Raw genomic sequence first — 21,198 nt, forward strand, 5'->3', positions numbered from 1 at the left:
AAAGTAAGGAAAAAAATTACATATGAAGTTTGGCTAAATAGAGTGTTGTTTTTAATCAATAATTTACACAGCTAGACACCATGCAAAAGTAGTTTTCCTTTGAAATGGATTTTGAAGCAACCGGTGCTGGTGCGGATGTGACAAGAAAGGGACCCTCCTTCACTGCTGGTGGGAATGTCGACTGGTGCAGCCCTTTTGGAAAACTGTATGGACGATTCTCAAAAAATTAGAAATTGAGCTCCCATTTGACCCAGCAATACCACTCCTGGGAATATATCCCAAAGAGGCAAAAAAGTATAGTCAAAGTGACATCTGCACTTGTTTGTTCATTGCAGCATTCTTTATAATAGCCAGAATCTGGAAAAAACATGAGTGCCCGAGAACAGATGACTGGTTAAAGAAACTTTGGTACATTTACACAATGGAGTACTATGTAGCTGTTAGAAAAGATGAAATCATGAAATTTACATACAAGTGGTACTACATGGTAAGTATCATGTTAAGCGAAATGAGTCAGAAAGAGAGGGATAGACATAGAAAGATTGCATTCATCTGGGGAACATAAAGTAACAAAATAGGAGACTAACACCCAAGAGTGGCCAAGATTAGTACCAGAAATTTTGCTCCATGGCTTGGAGGCCAGTCACACATGCTAGGGGAAAAGGGAGCTCAGATAGAGAAGGGAGCACCAAATAAGGGGTGTTGGGAGGATCCTCCCAGGATGGAAGAAGCATGCTGAAATTAGACTATAGACCAAACATGATTGCCACTCAATGCCTCTCTTGCAAACCACAGGACCCAAAAGGAGAGAGAGAGAGAGAACAAAAGGGAACGCCCTGCCACAGAAGCAGGGTGGGATGGGGGGATGGAGGGGAGGGATACTGGGACCCGTAGTGGTGGAAAATGGGCACTGGTGGAGGAATGGGTACTTGATCATTGTATAACTGAAACTCAAGCACAAAAATTTGTAAGTCTACAACTATACCTCATGGTGTTTCACTAATAAAAATTTAAAAAAATAAAATAAAATATTTGATACATAAAAAAGAAATGACTTTTGAGGGTATCTGGTTTTTTCATGTCATATCATTATTAAAAGTGAATGCAATTAAAAAAGTTAATACAAGAATTAATATATAGTTATTTTTATCTTATCAAAGTACTACTGTTTAAAACATTAAATCACACACACGCATATGAATACATGTAAAACTGGCAAAATTTGAGTTAACTCTCTGGAGTGTACACAAATAGGAATTTCTTGGTTGTAACATTACAAATATATACTGCTAACATTGGAGAAACTAGACAAGGGGTAAGTGAGAATTACCTGTATAGATTTGTATGTGTGCAACGGTTTGAAAATCTGTATATATATTTTTAAGTTAAAATAAGTTTTATTTGGAATTTTTGGGAAGGTAGAGAGACAGAGAAACAGAGACAAAGAGAGAAAATACTTGAAAGAACATTGGCTTCTCCAGAGTGAAGAGGGATCCCCAGTACACACCCGAACATTAGATATGAAAGTATGAAAGTACATATCTCAAGAGGGGAGATGTAGGGAACACATGTGATCAGGTACCATGTGTCCTCGGCAGCAACACATGAGTACAGGCAGCATGTGGGCTTGGGCAGCATGTGTGCATCTCTCTCTCTCTCTATATATATATAAATATATATAAATATATAATAAATATATATAAATTATCCATATAAATATATATATTTAATTTTTATTAGTGAAACACCATAAGGTACCGTTGTAGACTTACAAATTTTTGTTCTTGGGTTTCAGTTATACAATGATCAAGTACCCATCCCTCCACCAGTGCCCATTTTCAACCACCACTGATCCCAGTATCCTTCTCACCCCCCATTCCCCCCACCCCACCCCATGTGGCAGGGTATTCCCTTTTGTTCTCCCTCTCCTTTTGGGTGCTGTGGTTTCCAAAAGAGGCATTGAGTGGCAATCATGTTTGGTCTATAGTCTGCTTTCAGCATGCTTCTCCCATCCTGGGAGGATCCTCCCAACACCCTTTATTTGGTGCTCTCTTCTCTATCTGAGCTCCCTTTTCCCCTAGCATGTGCGGCTGGCCTCCAAGCCATGGAGTAAACCTCCTAGTACTTATCTCGGCTATTCTTGGGTGTTAGTCTCCTATTTTGTTACTTTATGTTCCCCAGAAAAATGCAATTTTCCTATGTCTGTCCCTCTAGGGTATGTGTCTATGAGAAAATAATTAAGGCTTTCACAACCTATTTTCAAAATTTAAGCATTTTATTGTACTCCTATTTGACTGAAAACCATCAGTTTGTGTATGAATCTCTATTCCCTCAGCTCTATGCTGAGTAAAGAACTTAAGTACAAAAAATCATAAAGCATTTACCTTCCTAGCAAAGCATAAAATCTATATAAACATATATGCATTAAGAAATAGATTTTAAAAGTCAGGAAACATAAACAAAACTGCTTACTTATGGTTAGGTATATGAATTTTTTCCCTTTAGATTCAAAAGTTAAAAATTTTTTTCAGATTTGGTTATCAAGATATACTTTTCAGTATATACTGGAAGTATTCCTCAGCAATTAAAAAAAAATAAGAGGGACAGAGAGATAGTACAGCAGGTAAGATGCTACAACAACAAACAAGCTTAAAACGGTGCCTGTGAAAGACGGCAACATCTACGGTGGAGGGAAGAATTTAGTCAGGAGGAGCAGAAGGTGCTGAAAGACGGTAAAGTGTCATGGATGAAACCTTGTCGGCAATAGTATTGTACTCCACAGTACAAATTCTTTTTTTTTTAAAGTGCCTCTCAGGAAGCAGACTGGTGGGCGGGAGGCAAGTGGAAGGGGGCAATTGGCGTAGGGAAGTGAACACGGGTGAAGAAACAGGTGCTGAAACATCGTATGCCTAAAACACAATCACAAATAACTTTAATTTTATGGTGGCTAAAAATGAATAAATAAATAAATACATATATTTTTAAAAATGCCTGTCAAGAAGACAGGCTGTGTGGGTAGAAGGGAACCTGGGGACATTGCCGGAGGGAAGCTGATACTGGTGTTGATACTGGTGTTAGAACATTTAATAAAAAGTAAAGATATTAAAAAGGGGGGGGCAGAGAAAATGCAGCAGGGAAGATGCCTGCCTTGCCTGTTGTTGGGTAAAAAAGTTAAACCCAGCAATATGTATATGATTCAATTTCTATAATATTTTGAAATGACAAATTTGATACCAATGAGAGGGAAGTGAATATGGTTATAAAAGGCAGCATGGGAATCTGTGGTGATGGAAATTATCTATATCTTGACTGTATCAAGGTCAATATCCTGCTTGTGATAGTGTACTCTCAAGATGTCACCATTGTGAAGACTGGATATGGAGTAAGAAGTGGGGTCTCTGTTTTTTCTCAGTACTACATGTAACTACATTGATCTCAAAATTTTAAATTTAATCTATAAAATAATGCTTGGTTCATGAGAATGGAATGAAAGGTTGGAATACAACTCCTTCTTATATAGGATTTGCTTTTGTGTTTGTATTAATAATTAAAAAAAAGTATTAATAATTTATGTGCTTAAAAACTAGAGTCAACAGGATGAGGGGGGAAACTTTAAAACAAAATACAAAATATCCAAACAAACTATGTAAAATGAATGATCATAATTCTAAAGGGAGAAAAATTAATCCAAGCAACTGTTTAATGCATCATTTTGTGCCAAAACCAAAAAAATTATTTGTGTGCACATTCAATTCTGTTCAATATATATATATAGTTCAGTATATGTCTATATCTATATTCTATTCAGCATATATATACATATATGTGTATGTATATCCAAGAACTATTCAATTTTCTATAATTGTATATGGAAATTTTGTTTAGTATTTTGAGGAACTTCAAAAATGTTTCCAAAGTGGCTTCATTATTTTCAGTCCAACTAGATTATATTGTTCTGATGACTTCGTATCCTCCTCAGCACTTGTTACTGACACTTATGTCAATTTCTCAATTTAAATTTCTTCTATTTTAAAGATTGTATAAATTAGAATTTCAAATCCCATGTAGGAAAGCTTGGGATTTCAGTCACTCAGAAGGGATTGTTTTATCAAAACCCATGAGAAACACACAATAAGCTTAAATTATATACTTATTGTCTACATAAAAAGGATAGCAGTAAAGGGATCAGGGGTAAAGCATAATCCCAGCATGCATTCAACTCAGGTTCAATTTAATCTCATGACAATCATAAAAGGCAGATATGTCATTCCTATTTCATAGCTAAGGAAATCAACACCAAAGATTAACTGACTTGATTATATTCATGCAATCAGTATTTACAGAGATTTAATCCCTACAGTATTCTGATTCCAAAATCTGTATACATAACTTAAAACTTAAAATGGAAATACCTAGTAAACAATTAGAAATGTGTGACTGAAGCCAAGGCTGGATAAAACTTTATTGAAGTGCCAGCAAAGATAACAAGATGCGCTCTCTCTCTCTCTCTCTCTCTCTCTCCCTCTCTGTCAGTTTCTCTCTCCCACCCACATAAAAATATACTTTAAATATTTTAAAATAATTCATGATAAAAATGTGTTACAAAACTATGAGAAAAAGGGTTTTAATTAAAAGTATGGTGGAAATACACCCTAGAGAAGAATAATAAAGACAGTGAATGTTTACCTGTCATGAATAGAATTGATATAAAGATTCACAAACCAGGTGAGAGAATATTGGTACATGGGATCAATGTTAGCCAGGTCTGCAATGCTAAAGAACAATACTGATGAATGCTTAGCAATGGGTCTATAGCCTTCTCGAGATTCTGCTATTTTGATTTCTGTTTTTTCTGCAATCTAGAAGAGAAAAAGATTTTAAATGTTTTAATTACGTATTTTTTAATATAATGAAGGTTATGCTTTAAAAAATATTCCTTAACTCAATGACAAAATTACAAAAGCATAGTCCAAATGACTTTATTATGTGAGGGGGGAAGGGCGGAAGGGAGAAAGAAAGAAAGAAAGAAAGAAAGAAAGAAAGAAAGAAAGAAAGAAAGAAGAGAGAGAGGAAGGAAGGAAGGAAGGAAGGAAGGAAGGAAGGAAGGAAGGAAGGAAGGAAGGGAGGAAGGAAGGAAAGAAGGAAGGAAGATCAGGGAGAGAGGGAAACATGGAGGGAGCAAAGAAAAAGAAAGAGAGAAAGAAAAGAAAGAGAGAGGTAAGGAGAAAGAAAGAAGGAAAGAAAGAAGGAAGGAAAGAAAGGAAGGAAGGAAGGAAGGAAGAAAGAAAGAAAGAAAGAAAGAAAGAAAGAAAGAAAGAAAGGAGAGAAAGAAAGAAGAGAAAGATGGAAAAGAGAGAGACTAGAGAGATGATACAGCAGATAAGATGCTTGCTTTGCACGTGGTCCACTGGGTTCAATCCTTGGCACTACACATAGTTCCCCATGCCCTGCCAAGAATGATCCCTGAATACATAGTGTTGTGTAATTTTTGAACAAAGCCAGGTGTGGCCTCAAACCAATAAGAGTAAAGAAGAGCGCAATGAAAACAAACAAACAAAATACCATAACTACGGAGGGAGGGAAAAGGAAGAAAAGGAAGAGGTGAGAGAAAAATAAAAACAAAGAAAAATAGTTTTACAGATTAAAGTTTTGATTATTCACCATTTTTCTCATATTTGAGTAATGTTTGCTTATTCCCTGTATGAACATGACAATGTTTATAGTTGGGGACAGGGGCTGGAGCGATAGCACAGCGGGTAGGGCGTTTGCCTTCCATGCAGCCAACATGACCGACACAGGTTCGATTTCCAGCATCCCATATGGTCCCCCGAGCACCGCCAGGAGCAATTCCTGAGTGCATGAGCCAGGAGTAACCCCTGAGCATCGCCGGGTGTGACCCAAAAAAGCAAAAAAATATATATAGTTGGGGACAGGGGATGAGAGAGCAGGAGACAGGACAGGCTATACCTGTGTGTTTTAAAGGTGTCAACAGGGGCCAGAGTGAATAGGGAACTTGCCTTGCACGTAATAGACCTGGATTCTATCCCAGCCATCCCGTCCAGTCCTTTGAGTCCTGCCAGGAGTGATCCCTGAGCACAGAGCCAGAAGTAAGCCCTGAGCACTGCCAGATATGGCCCCAAACCAAAGTTAAATAAATAAATTAAATTAAGGTGTCAACATGTCAACCAGAATTCAGCTCAAAGACACAAAGTCTGGCAATTAGGTATTTAAATATTTGCTAGCTGATGGTTTTACATATTAACAATTTTTCTACTAGTTTAAGCAAAGATTACTATTTTAAGTAGCAAATAATTTAACTCATTCTACAGCTTAATTTTCAATATATGTATATATTTATATTTTTTAATTTTCAATATGTGTATATATATTATATATGTATCTACGTTACTGGGTTTTGTTTGCTTGTTATGGGTCCACACCCAGTGATGTTCAGGGGCTGCTCCTAACTTGGTGCTCAGTGGGACCACATGGAGTCATCAGGGCTGTAATCTTGCATCCAATCTGCAAACCATGCACTCATCCCACTGAGCCCTCTCCCTGGTCCCATAATCTATTTTTAAATAGTGTTGCTAAACTTGGAGATGTAGTACAAAATATGCTAAAATCAAGAAATATAAGTACATTTTTGATCAACTACCAGTAAAGTCCAAAAAAAAAAAGGAATTTCTGTGAAATAAGCACTGTAGGTATATGGTATTAATAGAAGAGATTCATTCCTTGTAAAGAATTCCCTGGATTGAAATATACATATATGTATAATATAATATACATGCGTATATATGTGTATATAGTGATAGCACAGCAGTAAAGCATTTACCTTGCGTGCAGCCGGCCGGCCAAGCCGGGTTCGATTCCTCCGCCCCTCTCAGAGAGCCCGGCAAGTTACTGAGAGTATCTCGCCCACACGGCAAAGCCTGGCAAGCTTCCCATGACGTATTCAATATGCCAAACACAGTAACAGCAAGTCTCACAATGGAGATGTTATTGGGCCCGCTTGAGCAAATCAATGAGCAACAGGAGGACAGTGCTACAGTGCTACATATATATTCATAGATATTTTTACTTTCAAAGAATTCAGAAGGAAGTAAATTTTTAAAAAAAATTCGGGGGGATAAGGGCAGGCTTCAAAATCTATAGAACAAATTCTGAAGGTTTTGTGTTGGGTTAAATAATGGGTTATATTAGAGGAGAAAAGAGAAAGGAAGATAGCTTAAAGGGACGGAGTACATGTCAACATGAGCCCCAGCAGATACGACACCAGAGAAAGATTCATTACCTTTACAGCACACAAAACTAAACCAAATTGACATTGGTGGTGCGAAATGTACACTGATGAAGGAATGGATTTTGGAACACCATGTGACTGAAACCCAATCATGAATAACTTTGTAACTGTATATCTCGTGGTGAATCAATAAAATAACTAAAACGAAACAAACAACAATAACAACAAACAAGTAAAAAACCCTCAACTCAACCCATTTGAGGGGAAAGTAAAAAACCCTCAACTCAACCCATTTGAGGGGAAAGTCCCTAGACCTTTTAGATATCCTATACACCAGAAGTAGAGTGCATGGGATGGGCAGTATTTATAAGCACTTAGTTCATTGGTGGGTAGGAGGAGTGAAAGGTCTGGACCACCAATAAAGTTAGATTATAGAAGTCACTCAGCAATATTAATTAATTGTATGAAATTTGGTGTCTACTATTCTTTTTGGACTGACCCTAGTTTTCTCACCTATGAGAGGAAAAACTGATGGAATTCCACCTACAACACTGTAGAATTCTAATAAAATTATAACATAAAAATGCTGTGTTTGTGGGGTTGGAGAGATAGCACAGCGGGTAGGGCATTTGCCTTGCACGTAGCCAACCCAGGTTCAATTCCCAGCATCCCATATGGTCCCCTGAGCACCGCCAGGGGTAATTCCTGAGTGCAAAGCCAGGAGTGACCCCTGTGCATTGCCAGGCGTGACCCAAAAAGGAAAAAACAATGCCATGCTTGGTAAATTTGTAATAAATGCATTAGACTTCTTGTCTCCCTTTCTCCATGTGCCACCCTCAATTCTTGTGCCCCCTTCCTGGAGAATGATAACCCAAAGTTATTGAAACTTCCCTATTTGTTCCAATAGCCATTTACTGTCTTTTCTACTGGTAACCAACATTCAATTACTACCTCCATAAGTTCTAGTCAAGGACTGGGGTATCCAATTCTTTTGCTGTTGCTGTTTTTGGGTCACAATAGCAGTGCTCAGGGCCCATCTGGTGCATTTCTGGGAGAGTTACTCCTCGAAGTTCTTGAGGAACCATGTGCTTCTGGGGACAGGATCCAGGACTCAAAGAGCTGGTTAATGTGCTTAGCATATGCAAGACCTTGGATTCAGTCCCAACACAACAATGCTTCCTCAAGCATAGCTAAGATGGCCCTGATAGCCCCTAGTACCACGGGGCCACAGTTCTAGCCCAAGCAACACAGTTCTAGCCTTAGTACTAAACCATCAGGCCCATGTCAGGCTAAACATGACCCAGGAGTGGTGCTCAGACTCCCATATCACCAGCACTGCTGGGGTGGACTCTCTAAAAAAATTAAGTTAAATCACTTTCTGTGTGTTGGGTGGGGGTGGGAAACTCCCAAATAGTTCTCAGGAGGCTCAAGGTCATGGCTAAATGCCAGGGCTGAGGCATATGATGTTGTTTTGGTCCTGTGGTGCCAGGATACCTGGTCCAACCTGGGGCTGCTGGGAGTCTTAAGGGCAGCACTCTGATTCTCAGAGGACCATGTAGTGCTAGAAATCAAATGGGTAGGAGGCACATGCGCCCTAACGGCTTTGGCCGCAAATATATACGATTTTGAGTTATATAAAAATCGTTTCATTTCTTTCAGCCCGAACTACATTTTCTTCAGAGACAATGAGAAAATGACAATCTTAAGAATGAAAGGTATCTCGAATTCGTTTTTCACCTGCTGTTTCTTTGTTATCTCATTGGACATAATTTTAGCAGAGTCTAAGACTTTTATTGCGCTTTCATCTTCTAAAATGTTCCCTTCTGAAGATGATAATGTTTCTAATATTCTTTTCTCAATATCTTTTAGTTGTTTCTTGTTAGCTGCAGATTGAAGAATCAGAGCATTTCGTTCTTCTTCTAATTCTGGTCTAAAAAAAAGACATTTAATCTAAATTTTAATCTTTATTTAAATTAACATATAAGTATTACATATCATAATATTATAGACATTTAAATACTTTTGTAGACTTTGCACAAACTACAATAATCTTTTTATCCTATGGGAAAAAATGACTTCCATGTAAATAATAATTTGAAAATTTCGAGTCTCTAAAGCACTAATTGTATACATATGAGACTAAAAGCATGTGAGGATAAGAACTGGTCATTGAACACAAAGTATGAAACTTCTTATATATTTTTGACTTTGTTATATTTAATCTAATTCTCATCATTTCTTATTTAATGGAAGACATATAAAGGAAAACCATTCCACTGGCTTTCAAATAGAAGGCAAAATAGATACATCTTCACTATCACTATCACTATCACCCCATTGTTCATAGATTTGCTCGAGAGGGCTCAGTAATGTCTCTATCTGTCCCTGTCACGTGTTAGTGTAGCCCGATGATATATTGGGGGCTCCTTCAGGGTCAGGGGAATGAGGACCATTCATTGTTACTGTTTTTGACATATCGAGTACGCCACAGTTAGCTTCTCAGGCTCTGCCGTGCGGGCAGGATACTCTCGGTAGCTTGCCAGGCTCTCTGAGAGGGATGAAAGCTTTTGGGGCAGCCTCTAATCACCTTTACAGGTGTTCCCAGTCAGGCACATAGGCGTGTATGATACTCTCAGTAGCCTGCTGGGTTCTCTGAGCATGAGAACTAGAGAATAGCTCTCCTGGTTGCGCGGCCGCGAATGCTTGGTTCTGGGAGCTTGGTTTTAGAGTCTCTGGATCCTGGCCGTTGATGGGGTTACATCTTAAGATACATCTTAAGATAAAAAATATGAAATTTCAAAATAATATAATGATCTACCATGTTGTGACATGGCTCTATTCTGGAGTCCATGGATAGGAAATAAATATTGAAAGTAATAGAAGTACCTCGTATTTATATATTTTCACTTTTGATTTTTTTTATCTAATTCAAATGAATTAGATCATTTGATAATTCTCTAATAAGTGTCAAACAGGATAAAATACTTCCTGGATGAAAGTCATTCTTTACTATGGCCCCTTTCAGGTGTTATTACTTTTTATTATTAAAAAAACTAATAATAGAAAAATGCATAAGATATGAAGAAAGTATAAGTTTTTCCATAATATTGCCACCCCCAGGGTGGATCACTACTAACATTCTAGAAATTTCCTTCCTTGCAAACCTTTACATCTTGTTAATATGTATCAAGCGATACATTAATATAAAAGATAAACTACTATCTACATATTATATAGTTTTTGTATGCTACTTTTTTGTTTTGAGGACATATGTGGCTGTATTCGGGCTTACTCCTGGCTCTGTGCTTAGAGATCACTCCTGGAAATGCTCAGGGAACCATGTGGGTGCTGGGGATCTAACTTATGTTGGCTACGTGCAAGGCAAGTACCCTTCCACCTCTACTATCTCTCCTGTCCCTTGAATGCTAATTCTCCATTGTTCTTATTAGTATTGCCTTGTTTCAGTACCATCCTGCCTACAATTCTTTGAGAAGTTAATGATTTTGTCCATACGTACATTCCTGAAAGGTAAAATTTCCCTCAGACAAACACAAGTTATGGCATGTCACCTGAATCCTACTACCTATACTAAGAACCTAAAACAATATAGTTTATATAACTTACTTGCTCTAGAAAGGCTACTTTTAAAGGATTGTATAATTACTTAACTTATAATAATAATATAGTTTAGGAAAATTTCAAGCCAATCATGTAATAAAAATATTAAATTAAATACCTATACATAATCCTCTCTAGACTATCTAGATACATCTAAAACAAAATACATACCTCTCCTTTGCAACAACAATACCTAGTAACTGATCTTCAAGTCCTTCAGGAGTTATCATGAAATTGAGCAAAGATACCTTGGTAGCCAGCTCTGGCATATAATGTGGATTTCTGAGTTTTGTGGTAATATAAAACTTGAAATCAAAGGAGTACTCGATAATGACCTCACCAAGTCTGATACAATCAAGGCCACCTATATTTTATAAAATAAATGCATAATAAGCCAAAGTCATATAGCACAACCTTATACTGTTAATATCTTGCCCAAGTTACAAATGAAAAAATAAAGCAATTTAAAAATAAAACAGATGTGGCAAAAATAAGACACAAAATAAGGTTTTTTTAAATGCAAGCTTCATTCATTCTGGAGTACTATTAAGATCTTTTTTGGTTGTCAAAGAGTCTTCTATATCAAGATATAGCTTATTGCTATGACTTAAGTGTATTATTACTTAAATAAATTCTTAGTCATGATTCAAGTTTATTTGTATATTAATTAAACTCTTAAATATACTAGAGTTTGGCAGAATTAAACTCTAAAAGGTACTAGAGTTTGGCAGAAATAACTTTTTAATAAGTAGCAAGATACAAGATGGATGATGTTTTGTTTTGTTTTTTAATTTTTATTAGTGAAACACTATGAGGTACAGTTGTAGACTTACAAATTTTTTGCTTGGGTTTCAGTTATACTATGATCAAGTACCCATCTCTCCACCAGTGCCCATTTTCCACCACCACAGATCCCAGTATTCCTCCCATCCCCCATTCCCCCCACCCCACCCTGCCTCTGTGGCAGGGCATTCCCTTTTGTTCTCTCTCTCCTTTTGGGTGCTGTGGTTTGCAAAAGAGGCATTGAGTGGAAATCATGTTTGGTCTATAGTCTACTTTCAGCATGCTTCTCCCATCCTGGGAGGATCCTCCCAACACCCTTTATTTGGTGCTCCCTTCTCTATCTGAGCTGCCTTTTCCCCTAGCATGTGTGGCTGGACTCCAAGCCATGGAGTAAACCTCCTGGTACTTATCTCGGCTACTCTTGGGTGTTAGTCTCCTATTTTGTTACTTTATGTTCAAGATGGGTGATGTTTGCATAAAGTCAACTGTGGCCCACATTCAACAGTGTTATTCATAAAGATGAACTTTTATGGCCAATTGTCACTCAATAGAGGAATTTCATCATGACTTAGCTTCTTTATTATATCTATAGAAGGACTGTATAGATAACAGTGGTTAAGGCAATAAAGAGAGGCTAAATATTAATTTTAAAATATCTGACCAAAGTTTATTTTTAATACTTGTTCCAAATTTCCTTTTACTCAAAACAATGACATAGAAGTTCTAAGTTTATTAATATTATTATAGCATTTATGTAATGATTTTATTTCCTCAAAGATATGCTTCAAAAATAATGTTATCATTTTTCATTTCTGCCAATTAATATTAACTTGTACCTTGTTTAAAAGTTTGCCTAAGTAGTAAAGGTTCCAAAGATGGATCCAGTTCTTCACCAACATTTTCTAATAGTAGTGGTTTTCCAAACTGAATACAATTTTCCAATGTTCTCATATAATCTGAATCTGATAGTTTAATAACATGAAGATTATTTTCTTTCTCAGAGTTTTTGATCCATTTATTGGCTTGACCCTGAGGATCTATCATTAAAGGCCTAGAATACAAAAGAAAAAAATTCTGAGGAACAATTACATATTGCGATTTCTTTAATTATTTATTTTAAATAATAAACACCACAATAACACTGTAGCACTATCCTCCCGTTGTTCATCGATTTGCTCAAGCAGGCCCAGTAATGTCTCCATCGTGAGACTTGTTATTGTGTTTGGCATATTGAATACGTCATATGCCAGGTATATGCCTGGTAGCTTGCCAGGCTTTGCTGTGCGGGCGAGATACTCTCAGTACCTTGCCAGGCTCTCGGAGAGGGGTGGAGGAATAAAACCCAGGTAGGCCAGCCAGCCGCATGCAAGGCAAATGCCCTACCGCTATGCTATTGCTCCAGCTTGAACACCACAATAAATCTATACACGTACAAGTTTTTCATACATTATTAAATAGATTAATACTGATAAAAGTCTTATGAGAAAAGTAAGAATACATTTTCTTATTTATGCTTGAACAAAGAAACTCAACTTAAAGGAGTACTTTGGCTGGAATCCTAAGGATACAAAACTAGTTGAGGATCTTGTGATCTTGTATATTCTACACATTCAAATAAAATACACCATCTGTGTGGAAATTTAAATACATAACTTCTCGTAATGTAATATGGAAAATAATCTGGGCCAGGACATGGCACAAATGACACAAGAGATTGGAGGACATGTTTTGCATGTGGGAGGCCTGGTTTGATTCCCTATCTGCAATGGTACCCCTAGCGCCATTAAGAGGAGCAACCCTTGAGTATAGATACAGATGCTTAAATAAATGTGTGTTTGTTTATGTGTGTGTGTGTGTGTTGTATATGTAAATACACATATATATGGGGCTGGAGACATAGTACAATGGGCAGGACTTTTGCCTTGAAAGCAGTCAACCTGGGTTCAATCCCCAGCAGCCCATATGGTGCCTCTCAAACACCGCCAGGAGTAATTCTTGAGTGAAGAGCAAGGATTAATCCCTGAGCACCGCCAGGTAGGGTCCCAAAACAAAAGAACACAAAAAACAAACAAACAAACAAAACACCCCTAAAACAACAAACTTATTACTTGCTAAGCAATTTGGCATAGCAGTCATACATGATGTAGGAGTTACTTTTTATAAGCCCTAGTCAAATGTATCCATTTAAAAATCTTAATTTTATTACAGTTTGGGTAACATTGTTACTTTAAATAATTTCAGTTTATTTTGGTAACTTTAGCTTACATTAGGTAACTTAGTAACATGGTTACTTTATGTAACTTTAGGTTACTTTAGGTAACATACCAAACAACATGGTATTTATGTACAAAGTTACTGCACCATGTCTCCCCATCACAGTGCTTGTTCTTCAGTTCGTTGTTCTTCAGGCCTGTTCCTATGTCATAGCTAGTCTGATCATCATTTTTATTTGCATTTCCCTGATGATTAGTAATGCAGAGCATTTTTTCATATGCCTTTTGGCCATTTGTATGTCTTTGAAGAAGTTTCTATTTTCTGTTCATCTCCTTTCCCCATTTTTGGCTGGGGTTGGGTTTTTTTCTTTTTGGTACAGTTCTAACAGTTCTTTATATATATATCTTGGATATTAACCCTTTATTGAATGAGAGATGGGCAAATAGTTTCCTCCAGTCTGTGGGGTGTCTGTATTTTGGATTTTGATCACAGCTTCCTATGACGTGCATAAGCTTCTTAAATTAATGTAGTCTCATTTGTTTACCTTTGTTTCTGTTTGCTTGGTCAATGGCATTGACTCCTTAAAAGTACTTCTAGCTTTAATGTTATGGAGAGTTCTGCCTATATTTTTCTCAATGTAACTTATGGATTCAGGACATATTGATGTTTATAATGCATTCTGATAAGACTTTTGTGCATGGTGTCTAGAAGGAAGTCTGAGTTCTTCTTTTCTTTCTTTTTTTTTTTTTCTCTTTTTTTTTGCAGTGGCTGAATAGTTTTCAGCCATTTGTTGAAGAAGTTTTTCTTGCTCCACTTCACATTTTTTTGCTCCTTTATGGGAAATCAGCTGTCTCTGGATTTCAATTCTATTTCATTGATCTGTAAGCCGGTCCTTATTTCAGTAGCATTCTATTTTAATCACTACTACTTTGAACTACAATTTGAAGTTGGGGAGAGCAACACCTTCTGTCTTCTTTTCCCGCAGGATTGCTTTGGCTACTCAGGGGTGTTATTCCATATGAATTTCAGGAGTTTTTGATCTATATCTTTTTAAAAATGTTATGGTTATTTTTACTGGGATCGCATTGAATCTGTATAATGCTTTGGGGAGAACTGCCACTTTGACTATTTAATCCTCCCTTCCATGATCAAGAGATATGTTTCTATTTCCTAATGCCCTCTTTAATTTCTCTTAGCGGTGTTTTATAGTTTTCTTTGTATAAGTCTTTTACATCTTTTGTTAAGCTAATTCGTAGGTACTTGATTTTCTGAGGCACAACTGTGAAATGGACTGTTTTAAAATTTTCTCTCTTGGGGGTATGGTGCCACCAGCAGGTCAATCTGTACCTGTGAGGTGAGTGCATCAGCAGCCTCATGGCGCCTTCAGACTTCCAGATACCCCAAAATTGCTGCTGTGACTTTGCCAGACCCCAAAAACTTGGGGCAAAGTTAAACAAGAAAGTAAAAGGCCAAAAGTTAGGTATGTGGGAGACACACCCACAAACCACCTCTGGCTCAGCTATATAATTGGAGGCATGGCCTCTCTGGTTCCTTATCGAACTGCTTAACTGCCATGATCCCAGAGACTCAGAAACAAATCTCGAAATCCAATGGCTTTTGGCAGAAATGTGTCTGGTCCCTGCAGTAGGTTACCGGTGCCGGGCCACCCAAGGTAGGAGTAGGATTTGTGCCTTGGCCTGTTCCTCCTGGCAGCCCTATAGCCATCATCCTAAAGAGATCACTGGACAGTCAGGTTTGGGCCCACAGTGATGAGACACGTGGGGCCTCACTCACGGGATAGGGGTGGAGCCGGCCCTATCCTCCCTATCACAACGAGACCCCAAGTTGCCACACACGAACGGCCTCTCTGGCTCCTGATCAAGCCATTTAATGGCCAGGATCCCAGGGACTCAGAAATGAATCTCGAAACCCAATGGCTTTTGGCAGAAATGCATCCGGTCCCTGCAGTAGGTTAATGGTGATGGGCCACCCCAGGTGGGAATAGGTTTTATGCCTTGGCCTGTTCCCCCTGGCATCTTGGTGGCCACCATCCTCCAGAGGCCACTGGACAGTCAGGTTTGGCCCTGCAGTGACTAGACATGTGGGGCCTCACAGGGTGGGGGTGGAGCTGGCCCTTTCCTCCCCACTGCAATGAGACCCTGAGTTGCCACTCACGAATGGCCTCTTTGGCTCCTGATCAAGCTGCTTAATGGCCATAATCCCAGAGACTCAGAAACAAATCTTGGAATCCAGTGTCTTTTGGCAGAAATGCATCTGGACCCCACAGTAGGTTACTGTCGCTGGGCCACCCCAGGGGGGAAAGGGTGCTGTCCCTCCGCCTGCTTCCCCTTGGCTGTTCGGTGGCTGCCCTCCTCCAGAGGCCATTGGACAGTCAGGTTTGGACCCGCAGTGACAAGACACGTGAGGCCTCACAGGGATGGGTGTGGAGCCGACTGCCCTTTTCTCCCCAGCCCAACAAGACCCTGATCACCACCCATGAACGACCTCTCTGGTTCCTGATTAAGGGGCTTAACAGCCATGATCCAGGAGACTCGGGAACAAATCTCAGAACCCAGAAGGTTTTGACAAGAAATCACTCCAGATTTCATGGTTGAAATTTCAGAATTTCAAAATCGTGTGGCCAACACTGCAGCCGTGCGACATCATATGTTATTCATAACCAGCAACAGAAAACAAACTGTCTACTGTTGCTTTTTCGGCAGATCTGAATGTTGGGGTAAAATCCCAAATAATAATGGTGGGTCTGGTGTCAAAATATTGAACGTAATCAAAGTAGAGAGAGAGTAATTTGGAAATCAACTGCCCTGCAGGTAGGGGGAGGGTGTGGGATAGGGTTATACTGGGGTTTTTGGTGGTGGAGAAAGGGCACTGATGAAGGTACGGTTGTTTCATTGTATGACCAAGACTTAAACCCGAAAGCTTTGTAACTGCTCTCACAGTGATTCAATAAATAAAATTATAAAAAATGAAAAAAACTCTCGATGAAGTCACTAACTTTGCTTATAAATGGATAGACATGGAGAGTATCATGGTAAGTGAAATGAGTCAGAAAGAGAAGGACAGACATAAAAGGACTGCACTCATTTGTGGAGTATAAGTAAGTAAGTAAGTAAAGGCCCTCCCGTTGATTATCGATTTGCTCGAGCGGGCCCAGTAACGTCTCCATTGGAGACTTTGTTGTTACTGTGTCTGGCATATCGAATACTCTCGGTAGCTTGCCGGGCTCTCCGAGAGGGGCGGAGGAATCGAACTCAGGTCGGCCATGTTGGCTGCGTGCAAGGCAAACGCCCTACCGCTGTGGTGGTTCAGTGTGGAGTATAAAACAACATAACATGAGGCTGACACTTAAGGATAGTAGATACACGGGACAGGTAGATTGCTCCATAGCTGGAAGCCTGCCTCATGAGCAAAGGGGAGAAGGTAGCTGGAATAGAGAAGGGATCACTAAGAAAATGATGGCTGGAGGAATTGATCAGGATGGGAGATGTGTGCAGAAAGTAGATAAAGGACCAAACATGATAACTTCTCAGTGTCTGTATTGAAAACCATAATGCCCCAAAGTAGAGAGAGATTATGGGGAATATTGTCTGACATGAAGGCAGGGGGAGGGTGGGGAAGGAGGAGGATACTGGGAATATTGGTGGTGGGGAATGTGCACTGGTGGAGGGATGGGTGTTTGATCATTGTGTGATTGTAACCCTAACATTAAAGCTCGTAACTATCTCACGGTGATTCAATAAAATTTTAAAAAATAAAATTAAATTTCTCTCTCTTCTATGCCATTACTTGCCTATAGAAAAGTCACTTTTGCATGTTGATTTGATAGACTGCCACTTTATAAGTCTATTGTTTTAGGAGCATTTTTGTAGTCTTTATGGCTTTCTAAGTATAGTATAATGTCATCCAGAAATAAAGCTTTACTTCTTTTCCCATTTGGATGCCCTTAATATATCTATTTGCCTAATTCCTATGGAAAGGACTTCCAATACTATTTTGAATAGTAGTGGTGAGAAAGGACATTGTGCCTGTTCTTAGAGATTTTCAGTTTTTCACCATTGAGTATTATGTTTGTTGTAGGCTTGTAGTAAATGGCTTTACCTATGTTGAGGAAAGTTTCTTTGTTGGACCTTGCCAAAGTTTTCTTTGCATCTATTGATATGATCATATAACTTTATTTCTTTCTTGTATTAATTTGATTTATTGTGTTGATTGACTTGCATATATTAAACCATTATTGCTGCCTCAAGATGAATATCTTTTGGTCATAGTGTATGAATTTTGTGATTTTTTGTTGGATTCAATTTGCTAGTATTTTTGATAAGAACCTTTGCTTCTGTGATGAAAAGGGATATAGGTCTGTAGTTTTTCTTGTGCTGTCTCTGTCTGCTTTTGGTATCAGGGTGATGCTGGGAGTCTCTGTTGCTTTCATTTCCTAGAAAAGTCAGGAAAGAATTGGCAGAGGGTCCTTTTTACAAGTTAGAAAAAAACACACTAGTGAACCCAACTCAGCCTGGGTTTTTGTTTGGGGGAGAGTTTTGATTACTATTCAATTTTCTTGATAATAATTGCTCTGTTCAGGTGTTCTGTATCTTCTTGATTCAACCTTGGGAAATTATAAGAATCCTAAAATTTATCCATTTCTTCTAGGTTCTCTGGTTTCATGGCATAAAGAGTTTCAAAGTAATTCCTGGTGATCCTTTGAATTTCTGTGGAATCTGTTGTGATATCTCTTCTTTCATGTCTTCTTGTTTGTTTATTTGTTTGTTTTTGGTCCACACCTGGCAGTGCTCAGGGATTACTCCTAGCTCTGCACTCAGGAATCACTTCTGGTGGGTGTAGGGGACCATAAGGGAAGCAGGGGATTGAATCTGGGTCAAGCTCAGGTAAGTACTTTACCCACTGTACTATCTCTCTGGCCCTGTCCCCTTTAATTTCTAATTCAATTTATTATTGTCATCTCCCTTTCTTCTTTGTGAGTCTTGCTAGTGATTTATTTATTTGATCACTTTTTTCCAAGAACCAACACTTGTTTTATTGTATCTTATCCTCTAGCACACTGATTCCTTCTTCTATTTTTATGACTCTGCTTCTGAACAGATCCAACGAGTTTTTAGTTTTCATGTGCTCTTCAGTTCAGTGACTTCTGATAGCAGTTTTTCACATAACTTCTTTCATACTTATCTTTGTTTTTTACAAGTCTTTTCAATTGTTCACCTCCATTAAGAATAAAGAATTTACTGTTGTCACTTTAGAAGTCCTCATCTGAGAAATTATATACTCTTAGGTGACTGTAACTATCCAGGCTTTTGCCTTCACCCAATCATTTTGGTGGGTTTCTTCACATCTTCATTGTGTCTACTGTGCTATGAGAGATGAGGGTCTGTTTTTGTGAATACTTAGGTAGAAATCTAAAATTTATCTTCACCAATTCTATACATAACCTGTGGTGCTGAGTTTCCCATGCTTTCGGTTACTAATGCTGATAGCTCACAATGAAAATTATTGCTGTCTCTTTGTGTCCACTGCTCCAGGTGCCTCACCCTCTTGCCTTAGTCCTTGAGTTCGGACAACCAAACACTCCAGAAACAGTCCTACTCATTTCTTGGACTGAATTTCCTCTCTGAATCTGGGTGAACACCTGTACTCTGAGGAAAGGGACAGACAGTCTTTGCCATCAACTATACAGTTAGGTGTCTGCCCAACTACCTCTGTCTGGAATATTGACAGATAGTCTCCCTTCGTGGGGTCTGAGATTCACCTCACTTATCGCAGTTATTGACCCGAGACCATGTTTTTAAGTTTTGTGAGTGATTTATATATCTCGGATTAGTTTTTTGTTAGATGTATGGGTAGCAAATACTTTCTCCCATTCAATGGAATAATTTTATTTTAGTGGCTTTTTTTTGTAGTGCAGAAACTTAAAAAATTGTTTGCTTTGCTTTTAACTTATGCACTGCAATATACAATAGTGTTAATACTAATGTTCCAGGAATAAAGTGTAGCTATATTATCTTGGTGTTTTCTTTTTAACTATTGTGGATTTCACTCCTCAAGGCCAGAAGGGACACACCTAGTGTTCCAGGGTTGTACCCAGCAGTGCTCAGGATGACTCGTGTTTCTGGGGACCAGAACTGGGGTCTTGCATATACTAGACCAGTGCTTTACTACTTGAGCCACACCCCCCAGGCCCATGTTCTCTATCTTGATAGATAAGACATAGTTAAGGTTGCACAATGTTGGCATTCACAGAATGGTACCAAACTTTGTGGATTTTATTGTATATAAACTATACTTCAAAGAAACCAGACAAATAACAGTCTTCTGGCAATAATTTGTATGATGAATTACTTTAAGGAAACATATCTCTGTCTGCAACTTACATTGAAATGCCTTTAGAAGAATGATGCCTGGATAACAGGATAGTGTAAATTGTTAAGAAACAATAATAAAATGTTAATTGCAAAATCTAGGAGGGGATAGCTATTGAGTGATTATTATCATTTTCTCATTTTTCTACTTGAATTTTTTAAAATAGGAGTGTAAATATAGATATTTTATGTTCCTTACCAACGCCTGGAGTTATCAACTATAACTCCATTATCTATGGAGAAAGTATCTGTTGGTAATCCAGCAATATTCCAAGCTCTAATTTTTACTGGGTCACCCAAGGTCTTGCTCAATGAGAATTCCTCTGAACATGGGATTTTTTTCTCCTGAAAAAAATAAACAAAAAAAGAAATAAACAAAAGTATGACATCTTCTTTCATCTTTTTGATTGAACAATTAAAATATCGATTTAATTGAATTGTATTTAATAACTCTAAGGAATAGAAGAAACTCAATTAAATAAAATTATACACTTTTTTTAGTAATTAAGGAGACAAAATTTAAAATCACATATTTTCATTATTTCTTTCTTATGTCTTTCTCATCGTGTTCCACCAAATATAACAACATATTACCTTACACAACAAACTCCAATCTTTTGTACATATTTGTCGAAAGCCAGAAGTGAAAGCACCAAGGTAGGCTATTACTCCTGCTGATACTAAGACATCACCTATCAAATTTTCATATATTATCTGAAGATCACTTGCAGCTTGAGACCATCTGTAAGATCAATCAAAGGAAAAATGTCCTCACAATAATAAAAAGGTGGAAGACAGTAAATGAAATTCTGTAACAAAGAGCTGTGAAATATTGAGGGGTTGCTTATCTAAAATGAGACTTGGTTCATCTAATTCTAAAATGCTGTTATGTAGAATTAGGCCATATGAATAATACCCTATTTTTACTAGACTATTAGCAATCTCTTA

The 21,198-nt window shown here is 38.0% G+C and overlaps 1 protein-coding gene across 1 annotated transcript in view; it reads right to left on the reverse strand.

Annotated features, from left to right (window-relative positions):
* DNAH12 (dynein axonemal heavy chain 12) overlaps positions 1-21,198 on the reverse strand; it is a 209,920-nt gene that overhangs the window by 33,636 nt on the left and 155,086 nt on the right. The window contains exons 53-58 of the mRNA XM_056129552.1: positions 20,845-20,992; positions 20,450-20,595; positions 12,484-12,698; positions 11,036-11,228; positions 8,984-9,176; positions 4,687-4,859 (exon numbers count right to left, since the gene is read on the reverse strand). Coding sequence (XP_055985527.1) covers positions 4,687-4,859; positions 8,984-9,176; positions 11,036-11,228; positions 12,484-12,698; positions 20,450-20,595; positions 20,845-20,992 — 1,068 coding nt within the window. The remainder of the gene's footprint in view (positions 1-4,686; positions 4,860-8,983; positions 9,177-11,035; positions 11,229-12,483; positions 12,699-20,449; positions 20,596-20,844; positions 20,993-21,198) is intronic.

The sequence above is a fragment of the Sorex fumeus genome, unplaced genomic scaffold, assembly GCF_029834395.1.
Source record: "Sorex fumeus unplaced genomic scaffold, SorFum_2.1 ptg000072l, whole genome shotgun sequence".
NCBI classification, from domain to species: domain Eukaryota; kingdom Metazoa; phylum Chordata; class Mammalia; order Eulipotyphla; family Soricidae; genus Sorex; species Sorex fumeus.